This window comes from Mustela putorius, unplaced genomic scaffold (genome assembly GCF_011764305.1).
Source record: "Mustela putorius furo isolate JIRA1106 unplaced genomic scaffold, ASM1176430v1.1 tig00000508_pilon_pilon_pilon, whole genome shotgun sequence".
In the NCBI taxonomy this organism is placed as follows: domain Eukaryota; kingdom Metazoa; phylum Chordata; class Mammalia; order Carnivora; family Mustelidae; genus Mustela; species Mustela putorius.
This window is the reverse complement of record NW_025421402.1, coordinates 20652049-20676358: the sequence shown is the minus strand read 5'-3', so window position 1 is coordinate 20676358 and position 24310 is coordinate 20652049. Positions and strand designations below refer to the sequence as shown.

At 41.2% G+C, this 24310-nt stretch overlaps 1 protein-coding gene across 8 annotated transcripts in view; it reads right to left on the bottom strand.

Moving 5' to 3' along the window:
• MIA3 (MIA SH3 domain ER export factor 3) overlaps nucleotides 1-24310 on the bottom strand; it is an 80621-nt gene that overhangs the window by 24650 nt on the left and 31661 nt on the right. For 7 of the 8 annotated variants that reach the window (XR_006607076.1, XM_013055558.2, XM_013055557.2 and 4 more), the window contains 3 exons: nucleotides 20082-22827; nucleotides 17872-18060; nucleotides 14985-15130 (listed from right to left, as the gene is read on the bottom strand). Coding sequence is in view for 7 of the 8 variants with exons in the window: in XM_013055558.2 (XP_012911012.1) it covers nucleotides 14985-15130; nucleotides 17872-18060; nucleotides 20082-22827 (3081 nt within the window). In the remaining variant the exon portion in view is untranslated. The remainder of the gene's footprint in view (nucleotides 1-14984; nucleotides 15131-17871; nucleotides 18061-20081; nucleotides 22828-24310) is intronic. The other variant, XM_045081183.1, reaches the window with a different exon arrangement.

Genomic DNA, 24310 nt, shown 5'->3' with positions numbered 1-24310 from the left:
AAAAAAAATACGAAGTGTCAAAAAAGTTTGACAACCAGAGAAAGAATATTTGTAACATTAGAGAAAAAGGGTTAATATTCCTAAAGTATGAAGAACTGTACAAGTAAGCAGAGAAGAAAACAGCCCCAAACCTATAGAAAAATGAGCTGAAATAAAAGAATCAGCAATTCTCAGGAAAAGAAATAGGAAAAGCTCACAAACATACGGAAACATGCTCTGCCCCACTCATAATAAAAGAAATACAAATTAAACCTACACTGAGATACCACTTCTCACTTGTACTGGCAAGATCTAAACATCTGACAACATATTCTATTGGTGAGAGAATGTAGGGGAAACAAATACTCTCACATGTTGCTCATCATTCCACAAAATGACACAACCTCTATGAGTGGGAATTTAGCATCATCTCTCCAAGTTGTGTATTTACCTTTTGATGCAACAATCCCACTTCTAAAGATCTCAAAGATACTGTGGACACAACAAATGTTAAAAAGATATATAAACAAAACTATGTTATTCCAGCATTATTTATAAGTACAAAAGACTATAAACAACCAAAATGTTCATCAGTAGAAGAGTTGCTGAATACACTGAAGTTTACTGTGAAACTGGAAAAAAAATAAATTTTATATACTGCTAGAGTATGGTTTCCAGATTTTTTTTTTTTTTAAGGAGGGATGGAAAAAATGTAGAATACTACTTTTATGTGAGAAAGTAATGAGACAAATTAGTATTTTTTATGGCTCTGAGATAAAATTCATATACAGGGGCGCCTGGGTGGCTCAGTGGGTTAAAGTCTCCACCTTCGGCTCAGGTCATGATCCCAGAGTCCTGGGATCAAGCCCCACATCTGGCTCTTTGCTCAGCGAGGAGCCTGCTTCCCTTCCATTCTCTCTGCCTACTTGTGATCTGGGTCTGTCAAATAAATAAAATCTTAAAAAAAAAAAATTCACATATAATAAATGGCATATATTCAAAGTGCACAATCTGATAAATTTCGACACACGAATACACCTGTGAGAACCTCATCACAGTCCAACTGAACATGTCCTTCACATGTCTCCTCATCACACCTCCTGCCACTTGTGGACTGGGCCTGCCCAAACAGAAGTTCTCTATCATAATAGTTTGCATTTCCTACAGTTTTATATATGAAATTTATAATCACCATGTATCTTACTTCTCTGGCTTATCTCACCAGCACAGAGATCCCCCCACGTTGCTCCATATATCAATAGGTAACTATTCCTTTTCGTTGCTGAATGGCATTTCACTGGATGGACCTAGCACAATTTGTTTATTTATTCAGCTGTTGACGGGCATTTGAGTTTTTCCCAGTTTTTAGCTTTTATGGATAGAGAGGCTGTGAATACTGATGGACAAGTACATGGATGTAGATGCAGAATTTATTTTTTCAAAGGTACATGCTTAGGAAAGGGATGGTTGGAGCATCTGACACACACCTTTCTAAGAAACTAACAACCAGTTTTCCAAGGTGATGAACCACTGTACATCCCCCACCAGGAGTGTGTATTTCCAGCTCCTCCACATCTTCTCCAACACTTGGTATTTTAATTTAAATCATTCTTTTTAATTTTAGTCATTCTAATAAGTATGTATGATATTTCATGGTGATTTTAATTTGCATTTCACTGAGAAGTAATGATGTTGAGCATTTTCTCATGTGCTTATTTCCTATGCACACATCTTATTTGGTGAAGTGTTAACTTTACTGGTTTATTTCTTATGAATGAGCTTTAAGAGTTCTTTATATATATTCTGCATATAAGTCTTTGTTCATATATAGACTTTCCAACGATTTTCTCCTAATCTGTGCCTTGTCTTTTCATTCACTTAACGGTGTATTATGAAAAGCAGGAATTTTTATTTTGATGAAATCCAAATTATCAAATTTTTCTTTTATGAATGAATCCTTTTTTTCGGTGTTAAATCTAAGAAATCTTTGTTTAACTTTTTTCTGTAAGTGTTATAGTTTTAGGTTTTACATCCAGTTCAATGAAGCATTTTGAGCTCATTTATGTTTATGACTGAGCTATGAATCAATTTTTTTTTTGCACAGGGATATATCCAATAGTTCCAGTCCTGTTTGTTGAACAGATGTCTCTTTCTCCAATTTGTTTCTACCTTTGTCAGAAGTCCATTGCCAGGTGTGTATGGATCTACTTCTGAACTGTCTATTCTATTCCAGTGATCTTTTTGTCTATCTTACATTGATACCATGCTCTCCTAATTACCATAACTTTAGCATAAGTCTTGAAATCAGGTCATGTTTGTGTTGTTCAAGGTCCTTGGAATTTTCTATATCAATTGTATAATCAGCTTGTTGTTTTCTACCAAAAAATCCTCTTAAGATTTTGATCAGGATTATGTGGACTCTGGGGATCAAAATGGGGAACTTAATATTTAACATACTGTTTGTCATAGTGACAATATGATAGCTTAACAATATTTAGTCTTCTGACTCTCAAACAACCGATATCTCTCCATATTTAGGTCTTCAATTTCTATCAGCAATATTTTATATAGTTTTCAATTATAAGTCTCACAGTATTGCCAGGTATATCCTTAAGTATTTCATATATTTTGATGCTATTGTACACAGAAGGCTTGTTTTAATTTCCAACTGTTCATTGCTAGTACACAGAAATACAGATGCTTTTAAATGTTAATCTTTATCTGGCAATCTTACTAAACTGTAACTTTTTTGTAGATTCCACCAGATTTTTTTCATAGATTTCATAGATTTTTTCATAGTCTGCAGATAAAGACATTTTTACTCCTTCCTTCCCAATCTGTATGCTTTTTCTTTCTTTTTCTTGCCTAAGTACACTAGCCATTGTCTCACTGTGCCCCACTTCAGTGCTGAGTAGATGTGGTGAGAGTGGACATTGTCGTTTTATTTCTGATCTTGGGGGGAAACAATTATCCACCACTAAGTACGATGTTAGTTTAAGTTTTTCATAGAGGCTATTTTAAGCCCCCTTCTATTCCTGGTTTGCTACTATTGTTTTTAGCATCAGCAATAAACATTTGATTTTTTTTTTCAAATGCTTTATCTATCGAGCTGAATATTTGGATTTTATTTTTTAAATTTGTTAATACGCTACTTATACTGACTAATTATCTAGTGCTAAATGAATCTTGCATTCTTAGGATAAACCATGCTAGGTCATTATGTATTATACTTTTTATATGTTGTTGGGTTTGATTTGCTAAAATTGTAGAGTTTTTGTGCCTACATTCATGGCAGATACTAGTCTGGGGTTTTCTTTTCTCATTATATCTCTGTGTGGTTTGAATTCCCATCTTCAATTCTCTAAGAGTGAGTTTATATAGATTTTTTTTCTTCCTAACAAGTTTCATTGAATTCACCAGTGAAGCCATCTGGGCCTGGAGTTCTCTTTGTAGAAAGATTTTTAATAAACTCAATTTCTTTAATAGTCATAGGCTATTTTAGGTCATTTGTCTGTTAAGGAGGCTTTTCCAATTTGTGTCTTAGATGCTATTTCTTCATTTCAGCCACACTGTCAAATTAAGTGACATAAATTTTCATAATATTCCCTTTTAATTGTCTTAATTTCTGTAGAACCTATAGTGATGTCCCCATGTGATCGCAGACATTGGTAATGTGTCTCCTCGTTTATTTCCCTGATCACTCTGGCTAGAGGTTAATCAATTTTATTAATCTCAAAGAACCAGCTTTTATTTCCATTGGTTTTCCTTTTGTTTTCTATTTTATTAATTTATGCTCTTTATTTCTTTTCTTCTGCTTCAAGGGGATCAATCTGCTCTTTATCCTAGTCTCTAATAGTAGAAACGGAGGTCACTAGTCTGTTATAATATACATAGTGCTAAAAATTTCCAAGTAGTGCTTTACTGTTACTATACAAACTTGACATGCTGTTTTCTATTTTCATTCAGCTCAAAATATTGATTTCCCTTTTGATATCTTTGACGTATAAGTTATTCAGAAGTATGTCAGTTGGTTTCCAAATAATGGGGGACTTTCAAGAGATCTTTCTATTACTGATTTCTAATTTAGTTTTACTATGGCCAGAGAATATACTTTGTCTGATTTGAATCTCTCTGTATTTTGAACACTTGCTTTATGGTCCAGAATATGACTTGTCTTGGTAGATGCCCCACATGCACTCAAAAAGCATATATATTCTGCTCTTCTGGGGTATTCTATAAATGTCAGGTCAAGTTGGTTGACAGTGTTGTTCATATCTTCTAGAACCTTATTCATATTCGTATCTTCTAGAACCTTATTCTATTAGTTATTGAGAGGATATTGAAATCTCCAATCATAATTATATACTTATGTCTTTTTTTTCATTTAGTTTTATCAATTTTTGTTTCGTGTACTTTGAAGGTCTATTATTAAGCACAAACATTAAGAATTATGTTTGCTTGGGGCGCCTGGGTGGCTCAGTGGGTTAAGCCGCTGCCTTCCTCTCAGGTCATGATCTCAGGGTCCTGGGATCGAGTCCCGCATCGGGCTCTCTGTTGAGTGGAGAGCCTGCTTTCCTCTCTCTCTCTCTCTCTCTCTCTCTGCCTGTCTCTCTACTTGTGCTCTCTCTCTGTCAAATAAATAAATAAAATCTTTAAAAAAAAAAAAAAAGAATTATGTTTGCTTGACTACTTTATCCTAGAAAATAACTTCTTTATCCCTGGTAATATACTTTCCTCTGGAATCTACTTTATCTGATATTAATATAGCCACTCCAGCTCTTTTTAAATGTGGGATATCTTTTTCAATCTTTTTAACCTTCCTATGTGTTTTTATTTAAAGTGTGATTCTTAAAGGCATCTATTTGGGTATTGCTTCTTTACCCAATCCAACAATCTCTGCCTTTTAATTGGGGTATTTAAACAAGTTCTATTTAATGTAATTACTGATACGGTTAAGTTTAAAGGCATCATCTTTTTTTCTATTTATCCCATCTGTTCTCTGTTCCCTTGTTACCTTCATTCTGCCTTCGCTTGGATCAACCGTGCCCTCTTAATGATTCGAATTCGTCTCCTCTGTTGGCTTATTAGCGCATTATTTTGTTATTTTACTGTTTAGTTTAGTGATTATACCATACATCTTTAACTTACCACAGTCTACCTTCCCGTGATCTTGTACTACTTCATGTGCCATAAGAACTTTATAAGAGTTATTACCATTTCTTCCTCTCCTCACCTTCGTATTATTGTTGTCATATTTTTACTTTTACATATTTTTTAAACCCATGCTACAAAAAGTTAAATTTTGACGATATTTAAATAGTAAGATAATGGTTTTATATAACTACTTACACAGTTACCATTCCTGGCATTCTTCACCCCCTTTCTATGGCTTGACTATTTTCATCTGTCATTTTCTTTATGCCTAAAGGTCTTCCTTTAACATCTCTTATGGCACAGATGTGCTGGTGAATTCATTCAGCTCTTGTACATTGGGAAAAAAAATCTTCATTCAATATTTGTTTTACAAAATTATTTTGCTATGATATTATAAGTCAACAATATTGTTCAAGTATGTTACAAGATATTATTCTACTGTATTCTCCTTTGCCTTCTGACGAGAAATCTTGATGTTAACCTTATCTTAATCCCTCTCTATGTAAAATGCCTTTTATCCCCCTCTGCTTTTAAGATTGCTCTTTATCACATATTATGGGCAATTCGATTATGATTACCTCAATGTAGTTTTCTTCATGCTTTGTATGTTTGGGTTTCATTGAACTTCCTGAATATGTGATCTACAGTTTTCATAAATTTTAGATATTTTTAGTCATTATGTCTTTAAATATTTTTCTGAACACCTCTTCTATCCTGTCCTCCAGTGATTCCAGTTACATTTATTAGGCTGCTTGAAAGTGTCTCACAGTTCACAGATGACCTCATCATTTTTCTTGAGTCATTTTTCCCTATGTAATTCATTTTGGATAGCTTCTATAGTTATGCCTTCAAGTTCACTAACCTTTTCATCTACAATGTCTAGTCTAGCATTCATCCCAACCAGGGTGGCACTGCAGTTTTCAACCTGTAAGACTGATTTGGGTCTTTTTTTTTTTTTTTTTTAATCTTTCATGTCTCCACTTAACTCCTAACATCCAAAATACAGTAATAATAACTATTTTAATACCCTTGCCTAATTCTAACATCTCTGATAGTTCTTGGTTGGTTTTGATGGGTTGATTTTTCTCCTCTTCATGTTTCTATTTTTTTTTGCCTCTTTGCATGCCTGAAAACCTCTGATTAGATGTCATGTATTATGAACAAATGTGATGGTTAATTTTGTGTCAACTCTTCTAGTTATGGAGTAACCAAATTAAACCTTATTTTTGAGTTTGTCTGTGAAAGTGTTTCCATGTGAGATTAGCACTTGAATTGATGTCCTCTGTAAAGGAGGTTGCCCTTCCTGCTATGGGTAGGCAACATCCAATCTACTGAACAAACTGCGAAAGGAATTCACCCCTTCCTGCCTGATTCCTTGAGCTGGGACATCATTTTTCTTCCACCCTTGGTACTTCTGGTTCTCAGGCCTTCAGACCATCAGCTCCCCTTTGGACTCAGCCTGAGTTACGCCACTGCCTTCCTGGGTGTCCAGCTTATAGAAAGCAGACTGCGGAATTTCTCAGCCTCCAATTGTGTGTATGTCAATTCCTTATAATAAACCTCTTCTACTTATCCATCTGTGTATGGGGGTCCCATATTTGTTTTGTTTCTCTAGAGAACCTTGACTAGTATAACAAACATTCTCGAACATTGTTCTGTTTGCTCAGATACTTTGATTCTTTTGCATCTTGCTTTTAAGGCTTCCTAGGCAAGACGAGCAGATTTAGTCTGAGGTGACACCCTTCTGAGTACTTTATCCAATTTTCCTGGAATTATAAGGTATATTCTTGGCCTTGTGTCAGGAACTACTCCCTCTAATCACTTGGGCGGTTTCTCTGACATTGAATAATGTTGTCAAACTCCTGCTGATGAATACTCAAAGGGGACCTTTCACAGATCCCACAGCTCGCTCTGCCTGCTGTGTTCTCCCCTTGGTACTCAGCCCTATGAACTCTAGCTGCCTCGCTTTCCCTGGACTCTCAGCTCCATCTCAATTCAGGGTTCTTCACATCTATGCTACAACCAGGGAACTCCTTCAGTGCCGTATGCAGCCGTAACTGCAGAGCTCATAGCACTGGTTCACTCTTTCAGAAATTACTCTCCTTTGTTACCTGATGTCCGGGGTCTTGAAAGCAGTTTCATTTATTTTGCCTCAGTTTTTTTTTTTTTTTCTTTTCAGTTGTTTCAGTAAGGAAGGTAGATAAAGCCAGAATCTTGGCTAAATGCAAAAATTATTTGCTTATTTTTAAATAAGATAATGAAATTAATTTTTAAAATTACTCACAGAGGAGGTAACAACAGGTTCAATGGAACTGAGACAAAGCCTAGACTTCTCTGAAATTTTACAAATTGTTTTGTAAATTGGCATTGGAGCTTGTAAATATGTTAGATACTTATCAAACAAGACAAAGCAAAACAAAAAATATTTTAAAGTAACCCTTAAAAAGAGCAAGCAAAAATGAAACAGTTGACCTAACTGTGAATCAAACTGATGGCAGGAGAACAGAAAGGAATTCTTTTTAAGCATGTACTAGAGGGATATACCTTAAAAACAAAAATAACTGCAAAACATCCTGAAAACATTTTCAATAACAAATATGTTACTGAACATAAGGTGTTGATATAGGTATTTTTAAAGCTGTTTGAATATTGTACAATAAAAAATAAATGTGCTGACGTCATGGAAACCTGAGATTTCCAACACTGGAGAAAGAAAGTACATGTGTAAGATAGATGAGGTTAAGTAAAGTCCCTCGAGCATCCTGAATTTCTTTTAGGAGTATCCATATGGCACCAAGATGACTGTTCACACACACAAAAACTATGTCTGTCCTAGCTTTGTCTGCTGAAAAGGTCTAGAAATGTTGGCCGACTCAAAAGCAATAAACAACCTAAGTACCGAGACTGTGGTCTTTAAATACCATTTCCCATCAAAAGGAATCAGGACTTCCCTGGAGAAAGGACTTTTTCACGACCTGGGCAAGAAATGTAGATGAGCGTAGACTATCTTACCACACTAGAAGGCAAGGAAGCGGTCAGTGAGCACTGGGTGGTGTCAGAAAGGCCCAGAAGCAAGGTGAAAAGGTTCCAAATTCAAAGAAATTGAACACTGAGAAGAATAAGAATTACAGCTAATTAAAACACTCCAAATATTTTTAAATTCATGACATCATAATGATCAGAAAGAGTTAGAAGAAACACACCAAAAAAATCCTTTTGGCATCTTTTTATAAAGCCACGAAGACAACTCATTATTCTGGGAAGTATTTAAATAGAACCAAATATTTATACTGCCTGAACTATACAAACCAAATCTCAGTGTAAAGAATACTTGATTATAAACTTCTTTTTGGAGAAATATCCCACCTTTTAAATGAAGCAGGAACAACATGATCAGCATATCAGCATTCTGCCGCCTATAATATTTTTGACAGATTTAGTCAATGTCACCAATAACTAGTGACATCAAAAATGGAAGGAGAGGGCTGCCTGGGTGGCTCAGTCATGATCTGACTCTTGATTTCAGCTCAGGTCGTGATCTAAAGGTCATGAGATGGAGCTCTGCGTTGTTTTCTGTCCTCAGTGCAGAATCTGCCCAAGATTCTCTCTCTCCTTCTCCCTCTGCCCTTCCCCCTGCTTCTGTGCACGCTCTTTCTCTTTTTTTCTCTTTCTAAATATATAAAATCTTTAAAAAAAAAAAAAATAGAGGAGCCTCTAGTCATTAGACAGCTCCTGCTGAAAGTACACATCTCCTACTAAGTATCTTTGCCAATCATACCGAGCCTGAATCTGACTACTGATTCCCAGTAAATATAAAGAACCAGGGAAACATGTTCAGTCATATTGGAGGCTGCGGTTAGCAAGATACAGACCATGATAACCCCTAGAAGGTAAACGAGCCTATTTCCGCAGTAAATATATTCCAACAGCACTAAACAAACTAAAGGAGAAATCTACAGAGGAAATGATATTCGCGCCCTCCCCCGAAATAACCAGAAAATCAGGTAGAGAACAACAGGCAGCAAGCAGCTGTGACCCCCGAGGGAAGAGAAACAAACGAGGTGAGCCTGGAGATCCCCCAGCTTTCTACCAGGAGGTACTTTCTAGGCCCCAGTACCGGGAGGGAGAAACCCTGTGAGTCCCCCAGTCTCGCCAAGGAGGCGGAGAACAGAGTTCAGGGAGACTGAGGTATGGGAACCGGGCCAGGAAAAGCACCGGAAAGAGGAGAACTACAGAAAAAGGCTTCTAGAAATCTGCAAGGGGGTTTCCTTTGATCTTCGCTGAATCTGAGGCAGCACCTGTATAAAGTAAGATGTTTAACGGAAGATCTGAGGCTGGACAAAAAGCACGGCTGCCAGGACGCTGGAAGCTGAAGAGTTCCCAGAGAGAACAAGGGCCTGGGAGGCGAATCATGTTCCAGCCAGTTAGAGCAACCTGACCCTGTTCAAGGCATTCAGCAGACTCCAGAAGAATCACGCCTCACGAGCAGGGCTATTCTAACTCTCGAATAAAGACTACTGCGTACACATCCCTAACAAATCTTAAAAACAAGACTAGAAAGGATCAAGCTGGTCCCCAAGTAACAACAGTCCAGGAAAAGCAAACTCTGATACTTTTAGAGGAAGCCACTAAAAAGCAGTTACTCAACAATGTAACATTCACCGGGCCTAGCACCCAGCAACAACAAATCACCAGACGTGTAAAAAAGCAGGAAAATATGTCCCATGAGGAGGAGATAAATCAATCTCTAAAAACAGACCAAGAAGTTGCAACAGAGATGACAGAATTAATTTGCTAAAAAGAACTTTAAAGATTATTATTTAGAAGTATATTAAGAATTAAAAGAAAGCCATGACCATATTGACAAAAGGTAGAAGATACAAAATAGAATTAAGTGCACCTTTAAGAGCTGAAAAATAAAATATCAGAAGTGAAAATTTCACAAAAGGTCAATGAATGTGAAGACAGTAATGGGAATATCTACACAGAATCAAAGACGTAAGAGACCGAAAATCAACAAGAGAACAAGGCCTCAGTGACCTATGGAACACCATAGCGGTCTTAACATACATGTAATTAGAGTCCAAGAAGGAAAGGCAAGAGAAGAGGGATACAAAAAAATCTAAAGAAATAATGTGAAAACTCATCAAACCGGATACAGTAAGAGTGACTTTTACTAAAAGTAATCATGGTTCAATTAACCCGACTTTTTTAAAAGGTGTGTTTATTAAAAGATGACATGACCACCTATCTGCCCAGAGAAGCCTATGAAATGTGCAAAAAAAATCCTATAACTAATAAATTTAATAAGGTATTAAGATACAAGGTCAATCAATATACAAACACCAACTGTATTTCTATAAACACAAAACAACTATAAATGAGATGTAAGACCGACACCATTTACAACATGAAAAGTCACAAAAAACACAAGCATATGTTAACAATATGCATGAAATCAGTACACAGAGACTAAGGAAGTTTCTTAGCAGTGTCCTGGATGTCTCTTACAGACCTTCTTTAGATCTGTGTAGATGAACTTAGTTCTTAGATTAGAAGCCTTAATATCTGTTGACATCAATTCTCCTTAAACTCATCTATAGATTCAACACAGTAACAAAATCTCACCAAGTTTTTTTTATAAAAGTTGCTGTTGGTTCCAAAATTTCTACGGAAATGCAAAGAAACCAAGATAGCCAAAACAATTTTGCCAAAGGACTACCCGATTCTAAGACCCACTATAAAGCTATACTAACCAGAAAAGTGCGTTATTATCTTAGAATAAAAACATAAATCAATGAAACAGATTTGAGTCCAGAGGGATTCACAAATATGGTCAGCTGATTTCAACTCAATGTGCCAAGGTAATCTCAAGGGAAAAGAAATGCTACAGGAGCAACTGGATATCCACAGGAGGACAAAAATGAAATGTGACACCATTCACAAAAATCAACTCAACATGGAGCGGAGACCTAAGCATGAAAAGTATTAACTATAAAACTTCTGGAAGGAAACATGAGAAAATATTTGCATCTTTGGAATGACCTATGATTCCTTGAGCAGGAAACAAAATGCACTAACCATGAAAGTAAAAATTAACAAAATGGTATTCTATCAAAATTACAAATTTGCGGGGCGACTGGTGACTCAGTGGGTTAAAGCCTCTGCTTTTGGCTCAGGTCATGGTCTCAGGGTCCTGAGATTGAGCCCCGCATCGGGCTCTCTGCTCAGCATGGAGCCTGCTTCCCCCCTCTCTCTGCCTGTCTCTCTGCCTACGTGTGATCTGTGTCTGTCAAATAAATAAATAAAATCTTAAAAAGGAAATTTTTTTTAAAAATTACAAATTTGCTCTTCAAAAACAGTGTCAAAAAACTGAATAGCCAGGAAATAAACCAGAAGAAATTATTCGTAATATACATCTGACAAAGGAGTTGTATCCAAAATATAAGAAGAACTCTTAGACCTTAGTATTTAGAAGGAAAATAACCCAGTTTAAGAAAGGGCAAGGGGCGCCTGGTGGCTTAGTTGGTTAAGTGTCTGCCTTGGCTCAGCTGTGATCTTAAGGTCCCAGGACTAAGCCCCAAGTCAGGCTGCCTACTCACCAGGGAGTCTGTTTCTCCCTCTCCCTCTGCCTCCCCCATGCTCACTCTCTCTCTCAAATAAATAAAAGCTTTAAAAAAAAAAAAAAAGGCAAAAGAGGGGCACCCGACTGGCTCAGTCAAAAGAGCACACAATTCTTGATCTTGGGGTAATAAGTTCAAACCCCACGCTGGGTATAGAAACTGCTTAAATTAATAAAATAAACTTTTTTTAAAAAGGGCAAAAGAAAATAAATACATAAATAAATTTTAAAACGGCAAAAGATTTGAAAAGCTATTTCACGGATGAACACACAAAATATATGGCCACCCAAAAAACTGCTCAGCATCATAAATCATGAAGAAATACAAATAAAACCACAAAGATATGCCTACTGGAATGGCTACAATTTAGGACTGATAATACCAAGTGTTAGCAAATATGGGACCAACTGAAGGGTCATAAATTGCCAGTGGAAGAAGAAATTGGGACACTTCTGAGACCTGTCTGGCAGCTTCTTTTAAGATAAAGCAAACTGACCATTTGGCTGGGCAGTTTTACTCCTCGGTATCACTCCCATTTTATAATTATAATTGTACAACAGGAAAACCTAATCTGTAGTGAAAAAAAGGGTTGCCAGGAGCAGGCGGTAAGGGAGAGAAACTGGGGAGGTACATGAGAAACTCGTGTGAATGAAGGAATGTTCCATGTCTTGGTTATGACTGTTTTTACATGAGTGAATACCTTTGTTAAAACTCACTGAGCTGTATTCTTAAAATGGGTACTCTTTACTGTATATAATTTATATCTGATTTTAAGTTGATTTTAAGATATATAGCAGCCTACTACAACATCCGGACCTCAAGAGGATCCTGATTTGAATAAAAGCAATTTTTAAAAAGCAGGGGAGGGGATTTCGAATGTGTCCAACCTTGGGTGATACTAAGGAATTACTGCTAAGCTGGGTAATGGGCTCATGGGCTCATTTTACAATTGTCTCTGCTTTTGTATGTTTGAAATTTTCCACAACAAAACACTTTTAAAAAGTAAAGAATAACTTCAAATGTTTAAAGGGTTATTATGTAGAAAAAGAATTCAATTCTAGGAAGAGTCACGTGGAAGAAAATCTGGAGTCAATAAGAGAATGTACATGCCAAGAGAGCATCAGTGAGTGGCCTTGTAAGGTTAGGACACTCTTGCTAGGAACTGCTGACGCCCAGATCCCGTAACTACCTGCCAGGGTGCAGGAGAGGAAATTACTACAATTTGTGAAGCTAACCAAGCTGCCCTCGAGGGTCCCTTCCTGCTCTAAGACTCCATTACCTGGAGATCCCTGAATCTGCCTCCTGGTTCAGTTTTCCAGAACAAGCCAGCACCCCATTCCTCCCCAGCCCTACCAAATAATTATCTATACTGTTTGATACTTCACGGAAACGATTTCAAATATTTTCCATTTTCCCCCATGTTCATATATATCTGAAATGCCATTTTCTTAAACCTTTTCAAAATCAGAATCATGCCTTGTACCTCTTAGAATCTTGTACTCCTAACACATTACTGGGCCATCAAAATGCCTTCTTGACAACACCTTTCAGGTCAATGTTGCTTTGTAACAATTTGCCCTTTTCCCTCACCGTTCCTGTGTCTTCTCCCGCCATCCCACAAGTGGAGACCCTGTCCTATATAACCTCTGTGTCCCCCAGTCCTATATAAACTCTGTGTCCCCCAACCCAGACCTAGAACAGGGCTCTGGGCATAGCCACCAAGAAAGTAAAGAATTTCTCCCACATCTGGAGCCTGTTAAAGTTCTGAAGTGACAAGGATTCATCCTGATGATTAAATCTGAATTTGGAGATTGCCTTAATCACTGAAAATTTCATTATTCTAACTGCACAAACCACCACAGCCATAGAGAAAACAGGAAAATCTTTCCCACCCTGGTGGCCTTAATCCTGAATTCCCCAGGTATTCAATGTCTTGACACTGCCCTCTGACCACCCAAATGAGAAGTGCACAGTGGGTGAGATCCTACAAAATGCCAGGCATGGCACTAGACACTTTATCATCGAGTCATTTAATTCTTCCAACACCTGGAGTAGGCATCATCTGCATTTGGAAGATGTATGACAGCTACACACAGTTTAGTAATTTGCCCAAGCTTCTAGAGGATGCATCGGGGATTTGAAACAAGATCATCCTGCCTCAAAACTCATGCATTTTTATGGAACAGAAAAGAAAAAAGGGAAAACAAAACAAAACAAAACAAAAAAACACAACTCTTTCCTACGCAAGTCTTGAAATAACAGAACCTAATGGAAAAATATTTTTGTGGGAGGATACTTTCTCTACAGGTCCAAGGACAACCTGGCCTCCAACTTCTGAAAGCTTGCTCATTCCCACAATTTACCAAGAAAAATGTCCAATTTCAACAAATACCACAAGAGGGAGCTAAGTCCTAAAAAGCTCAGATCTACTTCCAGCTAGATTAAATGTCTTGTCTGGATCATGACTCCTTTAAGAAAGATAAATCTGAAGAGATACTGTGTCATAAGTGGCTCTTTCTAAGAAACAAATCTAATCACATCGCTTTCCTGCTTAAAACCTTCCAAGGATCCCCATCCCAAACAATGTAACACCACCTGTCATGATCCACAACTTCCGTTACGGTTGGCCGGCTTTCCTCCAAAGACCACCCCCCCTTGACTGCTCTAGCTGCACGAGCAAGGCTTCCGCGCTTCCTCAAAAGGCCTTTTCTTTGTAATAGCTTCCATGCTATTTCTTCGTCCTGACTGCATGCCACTCCCATCTCCCTCTTCCCACCCCTTCCATTTAGCAACAGCCTACATCAAACTCCCATTCATCCGTCAACTCCCGCCGAAACACGTCTCAGCTAACTTCAGACCTTCTCCGCCCAGCCTCCCACCACGATGAACCAACTTATCCAACACCTCACTCTACCACCAGGTAAATACTTTCTGCCCACACTATGCCTCCCGTGGAAGTCCTCATCTCCCTGGAAGACTAAGAGGTCCCGGAGGGGAAGAGCCATGTTTTACAGCCAGCACGGACACAGCGCAGATCCTCTCCAAGGGTGGAACTGCACTAAGAACCCAGCAAATTATACACTTGTGGTTTGCTTCAGAGGCTAACATAAAGGATCGGCACAAATTTTCATAAAGACATTTTAAGCTCTTTACCTCATGCTCAAGATCAACTCAAAAAATGTAATCAATCAACATTCTATCTGAAGAAACTATGTATGTCGGACTTACCGTCTTAGTTAAATAAAATATGAATGAATATATTAAAAGAATTGCATTTTCCAAAGGTGTGACACTTGCTGGCTCTTCAGCATTTGTTTCTAGTTGCTTTTTTGCATCAACAGCATCAACAGGACTGCTTTCTGTTGTAATTATCCCTAAAATTGAGGGTGAAAATTAATATTTTATTTAAGGCTTTAGAGTAAGACTTGTTTCTCTCCATTTAAAATATCTATTGAGGGGCGCCTGGGTGGCTCAGTGGGTTAAGCCGCTGCCTTCGGCTCGGGTCATGATCTCAGGGTCCTGGGATCGAGCCCCGCATCGGGCTCTCTGCTCCACAGGGAGCCTGCTTCCCTTTCTCTCTCTCTCTGCCTGCCTCTCTGCCTACTTGTGATCTCTGTCTGTCAAATAAATAAATAAAACCTTTAAAAATAAATAAATAAATAAGTAAATAAATAAAATAAAATAAAATATCTATTGAGTGCCCACTGAATATTAGTCAGTGGCTTCTCTTAAAGACTTACATGGTTTAATGGCACCTTGCTGGCTCAGTAGGTAGAGCATGTGACTCTTGATCTCAGAGTCATGAGTTCGAACCCCATGCTGGGGATAGAGATTACTTAAAATAATAAAATATTTACTTAAAAAAATATATATATAGCTTTTATATGTCTTATATAAAGACTTATATAACTTATATAATTTTTTCCTTAAAGAATTATAAAAAGAAGGGGCACCTGGGTGGCTCAGTTGATTAAAGAGTCTGCCTTCAGCTCAGGTTATGATCCCAGGGTCCTGAGACTGAGCCCCGCATCCAGTTCCCTGCTCAGCAAGGAGTCTGCTTCTCCCTCTCCCTCTGCTCCTCCCCCCTGCTCGTACTCTCTCGCTCTCAAATAAAATAAAAATTATAAAGAGAACAAAATTCAGAATGCCCATTAGAGCCATCATACCCTTCCGCTATGAAATGAGCTCACCTCCAACAAAATCTACTCCACACTGAGAAAGGCGGAATATTATATTTTTCCCACACAGACACAGTTGCCTTTAACAAACATTTAGTGCTGGTGAAGCACTGTGTTAGAGACATCAGGCAAACCAGGAGTGAGTGCCAGTGTGCAGACCTGCAGGTCGGAGAGTCCGATGCTCAGCCCGGCGTCTGGCACCTGGCAGGCACTCGGTGGCCGCTGACCGAACGGACGAATGACAGTTCCACAAAAGAGAATATGGCAAATGCCTAGAGACCCTAACAGGAACTGCTGACAGCTTCGGGGGGATCCGCCTAAGAGGTAGGATTCCAGCATTGTGTGAAAGGGTTTCACCTGCAGAGGTGATGGGGAGGGATTTCAGTTTGAATTACTTGAGTCTGGGACACATCTTAGGAAACCACTAGAAGTTCAAGCAGCAATTAGTGATGGGTGGGGCAGGGGCCTCCTGCGTCTCCTCCAACCAGGAGATTCCACTCACTACTGATCTGGGAACCTGACCTCTGAAATGTTCTGTGTCAGGCGAGCATCTCCACGTCAGAGACGCAAGAAGGGATATTTGCGAAGATGAGCCCATAAAGGCAGTCGATGTTATTTTGTGACAGACCTTAAAGGACAAGGCAAAAAATCTGTTTTTAATTCTGCAAGCAGAACTTTTCCTAGCCCTGACAGTTTTTGAGCAAGAGAATAACAAGACTTGATGGTATATGACTCATTTTCAGTAAGGAGAACGCTTCTGACTGAAAGTTTAGAACCAGAGAGAATGACGCATGAATGTTCCCCTGGAACACGGGAGACGTCTGATACGTCATTTCTTCTCGAATTTGCAGAATTCCTCCCCACGCTGGCTTCTCTGGTACTCTGAAGAGAGGGGGAGGGTCCAGCCAGGGCTACCAGGTCTCACGGTATCACAGGGAAATGCTACAGCCACAGTTAGAGACCACAACCTCTAAGAACACAAAAACGGTAATGAAATCACGCCACAACAGCGGACACGCAAAACAGCACGACCAGCTCTTCTTCATTGGAACCTAGTGATACCATTACTGGGGCTGGATTATTATTTTAAACATTTTCCTCAATTCAAGGGAAATGAGCTGCTCTCAACTGACTGCTGTGCTCTGTGATGCGGCCATATGGACCGGCCACTCGGGACCACCACACACTGCCAAGTCCTGCACTGTTCCCTATGGAGAGCTACCAGGCGTAAATGTCCCCTCCGCGGTTTTTAAAAAGGTTCTTGCCCAGTCTAGGCAGCAAATGAACAAAAGAGCTAAGCCACAGCGTAGTCTACCGGGGGCAGGCCGGGGTGGAGGGACTACGGAGTGGGGAGAAAACACGGAATTTGTGAGTTTCAGCAGAGCGGTTCTCAAACTTTCAAGGGATCAGAATTTCCTGGAGGGCCTGTGAAACACAGCTTGCTGGTCTCCTCCCCCAGAGTTTCTGATGCCTCTGGTCTGGCTGAAAACTGTTTATATTCTACTGTGTTAGAACATAAGGCTTCTTAGAATAATATTTTAGATTAAAATTATTCACATAAGTAATGACAGCCAAACACTGGTTTTTGGTTACAGTTTCTGGTCTTTTTCGTACTGCTGATCTCCACCCGCCTTGACTCCTGCTTTTCTTTCCCTTCTGGGGTTTCTTATTTCTTAAACTCACTCATTGAGCCTCTTTTATTCTCCCTTCTGATTTCCTACCTTTAAGAACAAATGTCCACGGGTGCCTGGCGGGCTCAGTTGGTAGAACATTTGACTCCTGATCTTGGGGTCATGAGTTTGAGCCACACACTGGGTGCAGAGATTACTTAAATAAATAAATATAAAAGGGGGGGAGAAAGAACAAATAAAAAAGAGCATAGAAGCTCTCCTTTATGACATACCTCTACTTCATAGAGAAAAATCTGCAAAGTTTACCTCGGTCTATGTCTTTCTCAGTATTTGGCTCCTGTGACACGTCTGGGCCACCCTTGTCACCAGTCACAGGTTGATCCAACTGGCTGGGCTCTTTGAGAATCTGTACTTTAAGGTCCTCTGCATTATCTTGCGGGAAATTGTCTTCTGGGTTATCTTGTGGGAAATTATCTTCCAGGTGTGGCTGCCTCCCTACAGGGAAGAAGAATGCATTGGGCTGGCAAAGCCTGCTCACACTCCCCACTCTGCCTTTCCCACTGGACAGCTCCGCCTCACCATCCACCCCCCAGCGCTCCTCGACTGCCCTCCACATCCTGGTACCCCAGGGAGCACACATGAGCAGGGAAGTAAGAGTTTCTGCTGCTTTTGTCTCACTTCACAGACAGCTAAAATTTATAAGGCAAATCTTCTTCCAAGTATTTTATAAACAAACACATTTATGGTAGGGCCTTCAATAACCTAACTTTCCTTGGCAAATCAACACATCGTCACACAGATAAAGGTACAGAAGAGAATCCAGTCAAGCGCAGAAACATGAAACATCTACTCCGCGCAGGAAGACCGCGAACTCCTTCATGACAAGCATGCTTATTTCCAGAGCTAGCACAAAGAAGCCCATTACGTACAAAGACAGTCTGAAGTACCTCTCAAATATTTCCAGAGCATGTCTAATCGTCAAAGAGAGGGAACCCACTTCTTTCCCCAAGAGGCTCAGGCCATGGCCCAATGCAACCCAGAGCAAAGATGAATTACTTTAAAGCCTCATAGTTTACCTGAAAATTCATAAGAGTGCTTGCACTCTAATGCAAAACAGATCTGCTTTGATTATACACAAAAATGTTCCCCTCCCCCAAATTCTCCGGAAAAATTGGTCCTCTGGGAAGACACATTTATTCTTGTGACTTTATGTCTCCCTGGTATTCTATCATAAGTCTCAGTTAAAATACCTCAGTCTTAAAAGCACAGGGACACAGAACAGGGCACGGAATGAGGAATCAAGTTATATCAGGATACTGGCTCAGGGTCTATTCAATTGCTATTTACAAAAAGGCTTCTATGTGTCAAGTGCTGCATCAGAGAGCTCCGTGTCCCCAGTTCCATCACTGATTAATCTAAATGCAAGAATCCTAGTGCCCAGCAGAATTTAACCTAAGTGACGGCTCCAAAGAGGCAAGAAAGAACATGAAACATGAAAACGGGGTGGGGGGGCGCGGGGTAGGGACTAGATGAAGAAACTCAGGCAAGGCATCAGTTTAAACGTTATTCCTGGGGCGCCTGGGTGGCTCAGTCAGTGAAGCATCTGACTCGGGTTCAGCTCAGGTCATGACGCCAGGGTTAAGAAATCAACCCCACGTTGGGCTCTGAGCTCAGCGTGGAGTCCGCTTGAGATTCTCTCCCTCTATCCCTCCCCCCTGCTCGCTCTCTCTCTCTCTCTAAAACAAAACCTGTTTAAAAATAAATAAAAAGTAAACATTATGCCAACTAATCCTTGGTTGGAGAGCAGTTAGTTTGCGCTTAAGAAAATGTGTTCCACAGAGCCCTTTCAGAGGCATAGGGATAAAAGGCACAGCACAGGGAATCCGGTCAGTGGTGCTCCAATAGTGCTGGAGGGAGACAGACCGGAGCTACGCTTGCAGTGAGCACAGCATAGACTTGCAGAGTCATTATGTTGCACACCTTGATACTAATGTAACACTGTGTGTCAACCAGACTTCAATTAAAAAAAGAATTTACTTGGGGTGCCTGGCTGGCTCAAACAACAGAACATGCAACACCTAACCTTAGCGTCATGAGTTCAAGCCTCATGTTGAATATAGAGCTTACTTTTAAAAAAAAAAAAAAAAGGTTTTGTTTTTTTTTTTTTACTAAGTTAAAATCAAGTTCCCTTTCATAATTCTATAGGATGTATTCTGTTAACAGGTTTACTTGGTGTATAATTTTCTTGTCTATAGCTTTCTCGTTCTCTGCTTGTCAAGTCTCTTTTCGAGAATGCTACCAGTCCCAATGGTCCGAAGGGGAAAACAGTAAGAAATCCTTACCCACGCTCTGGCCTGGAAGAAGGCAGGGACACGTGGACTGTTGTGCCTTACCTTCAGGCACTCTGTAAACTGGTCAGAGCTTCAGAAATAAGGCAGCAAGCCCCCCAGCAGCCACGCACCCCACCCCCCCGCTTCTCAAGCGCACCCCCACGGGGCCACAGGCGGGCACTTTACCTTCCATGGAGCCGCCCCAGCCTTCGGGCGGGAGCTGGGCCGTGGTCGGCGGGTCCTTCTCCTCCACCGCCGAGTGTTTGTACCTGACGAAATAGATCAGGTCTTGAACATCGTCGAGCACCGCCGCCTCCTCAAATACGTCACTGTCCTTCATTCCCAGATCTCTGCTCTCAGTCACACGGGCGTCCAGCATTTTCTCCGCTGTGCTCAGAATGTGGGACTCGGAGGCTCGGAAGACCTTATCCAGGACTTTTTCCACGTTATAGGGCAGACTCTCCTGCTGCGCGGACTTCAGCCTTGACGCCATTTCGTGGAACATGGCTTCTAGCTCATGGACATCAAAGTATTTCCGGAGCCTCTGTAGAGACTGCTGGTCTTTAAAGAAGCTGCCGATTACAGGCAGGTCCTCCACATCGTCGCTGCGAGCAGGGGTGTGGGTACCCGGCGCCCGGGGTGGCCAGTCACCTTCGTGCTCCTCAGCACTGGTCCCCTGGCTCTCTGTGTCCACGAACCCCTCCAAGTCCTCCTGGTCCTCCTCCGAGAGCTCTCCTACCCCCGGCTTCCGCGTGGATTCATCAGCGTGGTCTTCCTTAAAATCATCAGTACCTTGATTCTGAAACATTTCACCCAACTCTAGAGTCTGATTTTGCTTGTCAGAAGAGTCGCTGCCTTCAGAGGCCCGCTGTGCTTTCCGAGCTCCAGGAGGGCTCTCTGTTTCCGCCGCCCTGCCCCCTGGATCTGCCCTACTGCCCAGAGTTTCACTTTGTCTTTCAATTTCCAAAGTATTACCAGTTTCTTCTTTGCTTCCTTCCGTTTCTGCGTCAGGATTAATGGCGCCTACAACAGCCCCTGGGGGGTTAACGTCTAATGGCCTGCCCTGGATCTCAGGGCTTTTTTCTTTAGACTGTTTTGCACTTAGAGCATTTTCATCCTCCAGGAGCTCTTCAGGGCTGTCATCATCCTCTGCCTTTGGTCTCTCAGTATGGACACCAGGTCCCTGCGGGCTCTCTGTCTGGCTTGTTGCCTCCACTTCCAGAGAGCCCGCCTCGGGCTTGTAAGGAGCAACCTCTTCACCAGAGGAGCCCTCCTGGGCCTTGTCCCCTGAGAGCCTCCTCTCCTCACCCGTCTGCTTGTGTGCGGCCGCCTCTTTTCCTTGTGGCCGGGAAAGATTTCTTTGCCCAAGGGGACCCTCTTCTTCCAGTTCTCTTGGCAACCCCATTTCATCCAGAGGGGAGGGTCTAGGCTGATCCTGAGTTTGAGGAAGCTGTTTCTCTTTGAATTCCTCACTTGGATGGTCCACTGACAGCGTGTGCGGCTGTGGTCCCCCTGCTAGAACAGGTACTTCCTCCACCTTGTCTCTGGATGCGTTACGCTGGTGACCTCCCAACAGTGGTGCAACACCCAGATCCGCCTGTCCAGGCTTTTCCTCGTTCACTTGACTCTCTGAAGCTTCAGGTTTTGGCTCATGTTCTGAGCCCCCTCCCAAAATCTGCTCTCCAGGCTTTTCTTCACGGAGCATTCCTTTTGAAATGTGAACAGCTGCTCCTTTTAGGTCATTTTCTTTGTTGTCAAAGGCTGATGCCAACACTTCTCTACCCCCTCCAGCAGCTGGCAAAGAGCCAGGGTGGCTGCTCTGAGGAGAACTGTGAGAAGTCATGCCTTCCTGCTTTTGCTCCTCCAGCCCCTCCTCAGCCTGTGCCAGGCCCCTCTTGGATTCCTCAATGTTCCTCCCTTTTTCTGTAATGTGAATTTCCGGGTCTTTGTCATTATTTGTTTTAGGGACATCCACGGTCAAAAGACTATCTTCTGCTTTTTTAGGGTCGACAGACTCCGTGGCTGATCGTGATTTCCCCGATTCGCTACCTGGGATGGACCCATCATCACCCTCCTCTGAATCAGAGCTCCCTGAATCCACACCTGTTTGTCTGTCACCTTCCGTGAAGGGGAGGATAATATCCTCCCAGTCTGTTGCGACATTTTCCTCGTAGTTTTTGATGCCAGGGGGCTGAGCGGCCTCCACCTTGTCCTCTTCATCTGGCCTCTGCTCTCTCTCCGCTGAATAGTTCTCAACTCCAGACGTCGCTGGAGGTTTCACGTCCTCTTCGCCATGTGTGAAGGTCAGTAACAGCAGCTCATCAAAGTTCTCCTCTTCCTCCTTGGCCACTGTGTAATACTCAGTGTCCAATTCCTCATCAAAATCATCTTCTAAGGAAGTAACGAGTCTGGTTGTCTCATCATCAGATACAAGTGCATCGGCTGTGGAGCCAAATTTGGTTTTTAAGTCCAGAGTCATTTCTTTTTTCAAAAGTTTATAAGCATCAATCTTCTCCTGTTCACTCGAGACCTGAGAACCATTGCTGGTCTTGTTGTTTTCACTTTCTGGCACTTTTAGTTTATCCTGTAGCATTTCCTCAAAAGGTTCAAATGAAGTTGGGTCTCCCTGAATGTGACCTGCTTGACTGTTTACATGGGGGTGGTTCTTCTGAGACCCAGATCTTTCCTTGAGTTCCTTAGTGTTTTCTGAGAAGACGCTTTCACTCTCCTCTGAGTTAACTTCTTCTGGTTCCGGTTCAATGTCACTTTCCTCAAATGCTTCAGGAGGGGTGTCCCCATGCTGAGGTTTTTCTATACCTTTCTCAGAATCTCCAGTTGCAGAACTGGACAATTCCAAAAATCCTAAGAGTTCTTCTGTGTTATAATTATCAAAATCATCTCTTCCCCCATCAAAACAAACAAAATCTGTCTCCTACAAGAGGAAAAAAAAAAGTTAGCATGTTACTAAGTATCATAAGAGCAAACTCTTACCCATGCTAACAGAGGGAATCTCATATTGGCTCTGGAGGGGCTTCTGTGCCCACCTTGGGCAACAACTCTTCTTGGGTAGTGAAGGGATACAGTAGTTGAATCCACTTTCCCCTGGTTCCCTGCTTCCAAGCAGAAGGACTCCTTCCTAAGTACTCCTCCTGACCGCCCGTCCCTGTCTCTTCCCCCAGAGGAAACATGATTCATGTGGCTGGCGTGTTTGCTCTGCACCATCCCTATTTTCTGTTTGGGACCCACTGGAGGGAACACATATCCTCATCCCCCCGGCCCCCGACAACACCCCACTCACTGTCAGTTTTACAGGGCAGTCAGTCCCCTGGGGGTGACCCCCTGTTAGGCAGCTCTGTCTGTGGCCCAGCAGTCTGTCTTATTCTTGACTACAAAGTTAGAAAGCCCACTATTTCTGCAACCTGAGCCATGTTCACTGAAAGGCTTTATCAATAAATAATAGTGACAGTTTGGTCTCCATGTGCCTGATTCCTGGGTCTCTCAATTTGAGCACAAGTGGAAAAAAACCAGGGTGTCATTTGTTGGGTTTCCCCCAACCCCCAATATCTATGCCTGATGTTCTGGAAATTCATCTCATAACAGTTTGTGCAGAAGAAGTTGGAAGACCACCCAGCTTCCCTATCACTGTGCCCTCTGGGCTATACTTCTATTTACCCCGCTAGAGACAGGCAGAATCTCCTTGCTGTCAGGATCTAAGTCTACACAGATTTTTTTGGCTCATATTTTCTTTATATGGAAAAGACTGATCAGCTTAGGAAGTATCTTATTAAAACACAGAGGCATGGGAACTAAACATATAAAGGCACAAAGAAGGGTGTCCAGGGGGCTCCCCACTTAATTCTTATCTCAAATATACCATGAAAACAAGATTCAGGAAGGAGTATACTCTAACTCTAAATCAGGGTTCTAGGTGTCATTAAGATCTGCTCTCAGAACTATCCATAAATCTATATTCTTCCTTTCTTCCAATAATAAGCAAATTGACATAATATGGGCCATATACAGAGGGAAAGTTAGAAAGCCAACAAAGATAATTCTCTTCTCCTAACTAAACTTTCACAAAAGTCTGAGGAGCCCCTGACCAGTGCAGTAGGGATGGATGATTTCTTCTTTTCATCACTTGTGTTTCCAAGCTATTTTCTTTTTTTTAAGATTTTATTTATTTATTTGACAGACAGAGATCCCAAGTAAGCAGAGAGGCAGGCAGAGAGAGAGGAAGGGAAGCAGGCTCCCCGCTGAGCATAGGGCCCAATGCGGGGCTCCAACCAAGGACCCTGGGATTATGACCTGTGCCGAAGGCAGAGGCTCAACCCACTGAGCCACCCAGGCACCCCCCAAGCTATTTTCTTAATAGTGAGTGAAGCGTGCAGTGGGAGGTACAGTAAGAAGGCAGGCTC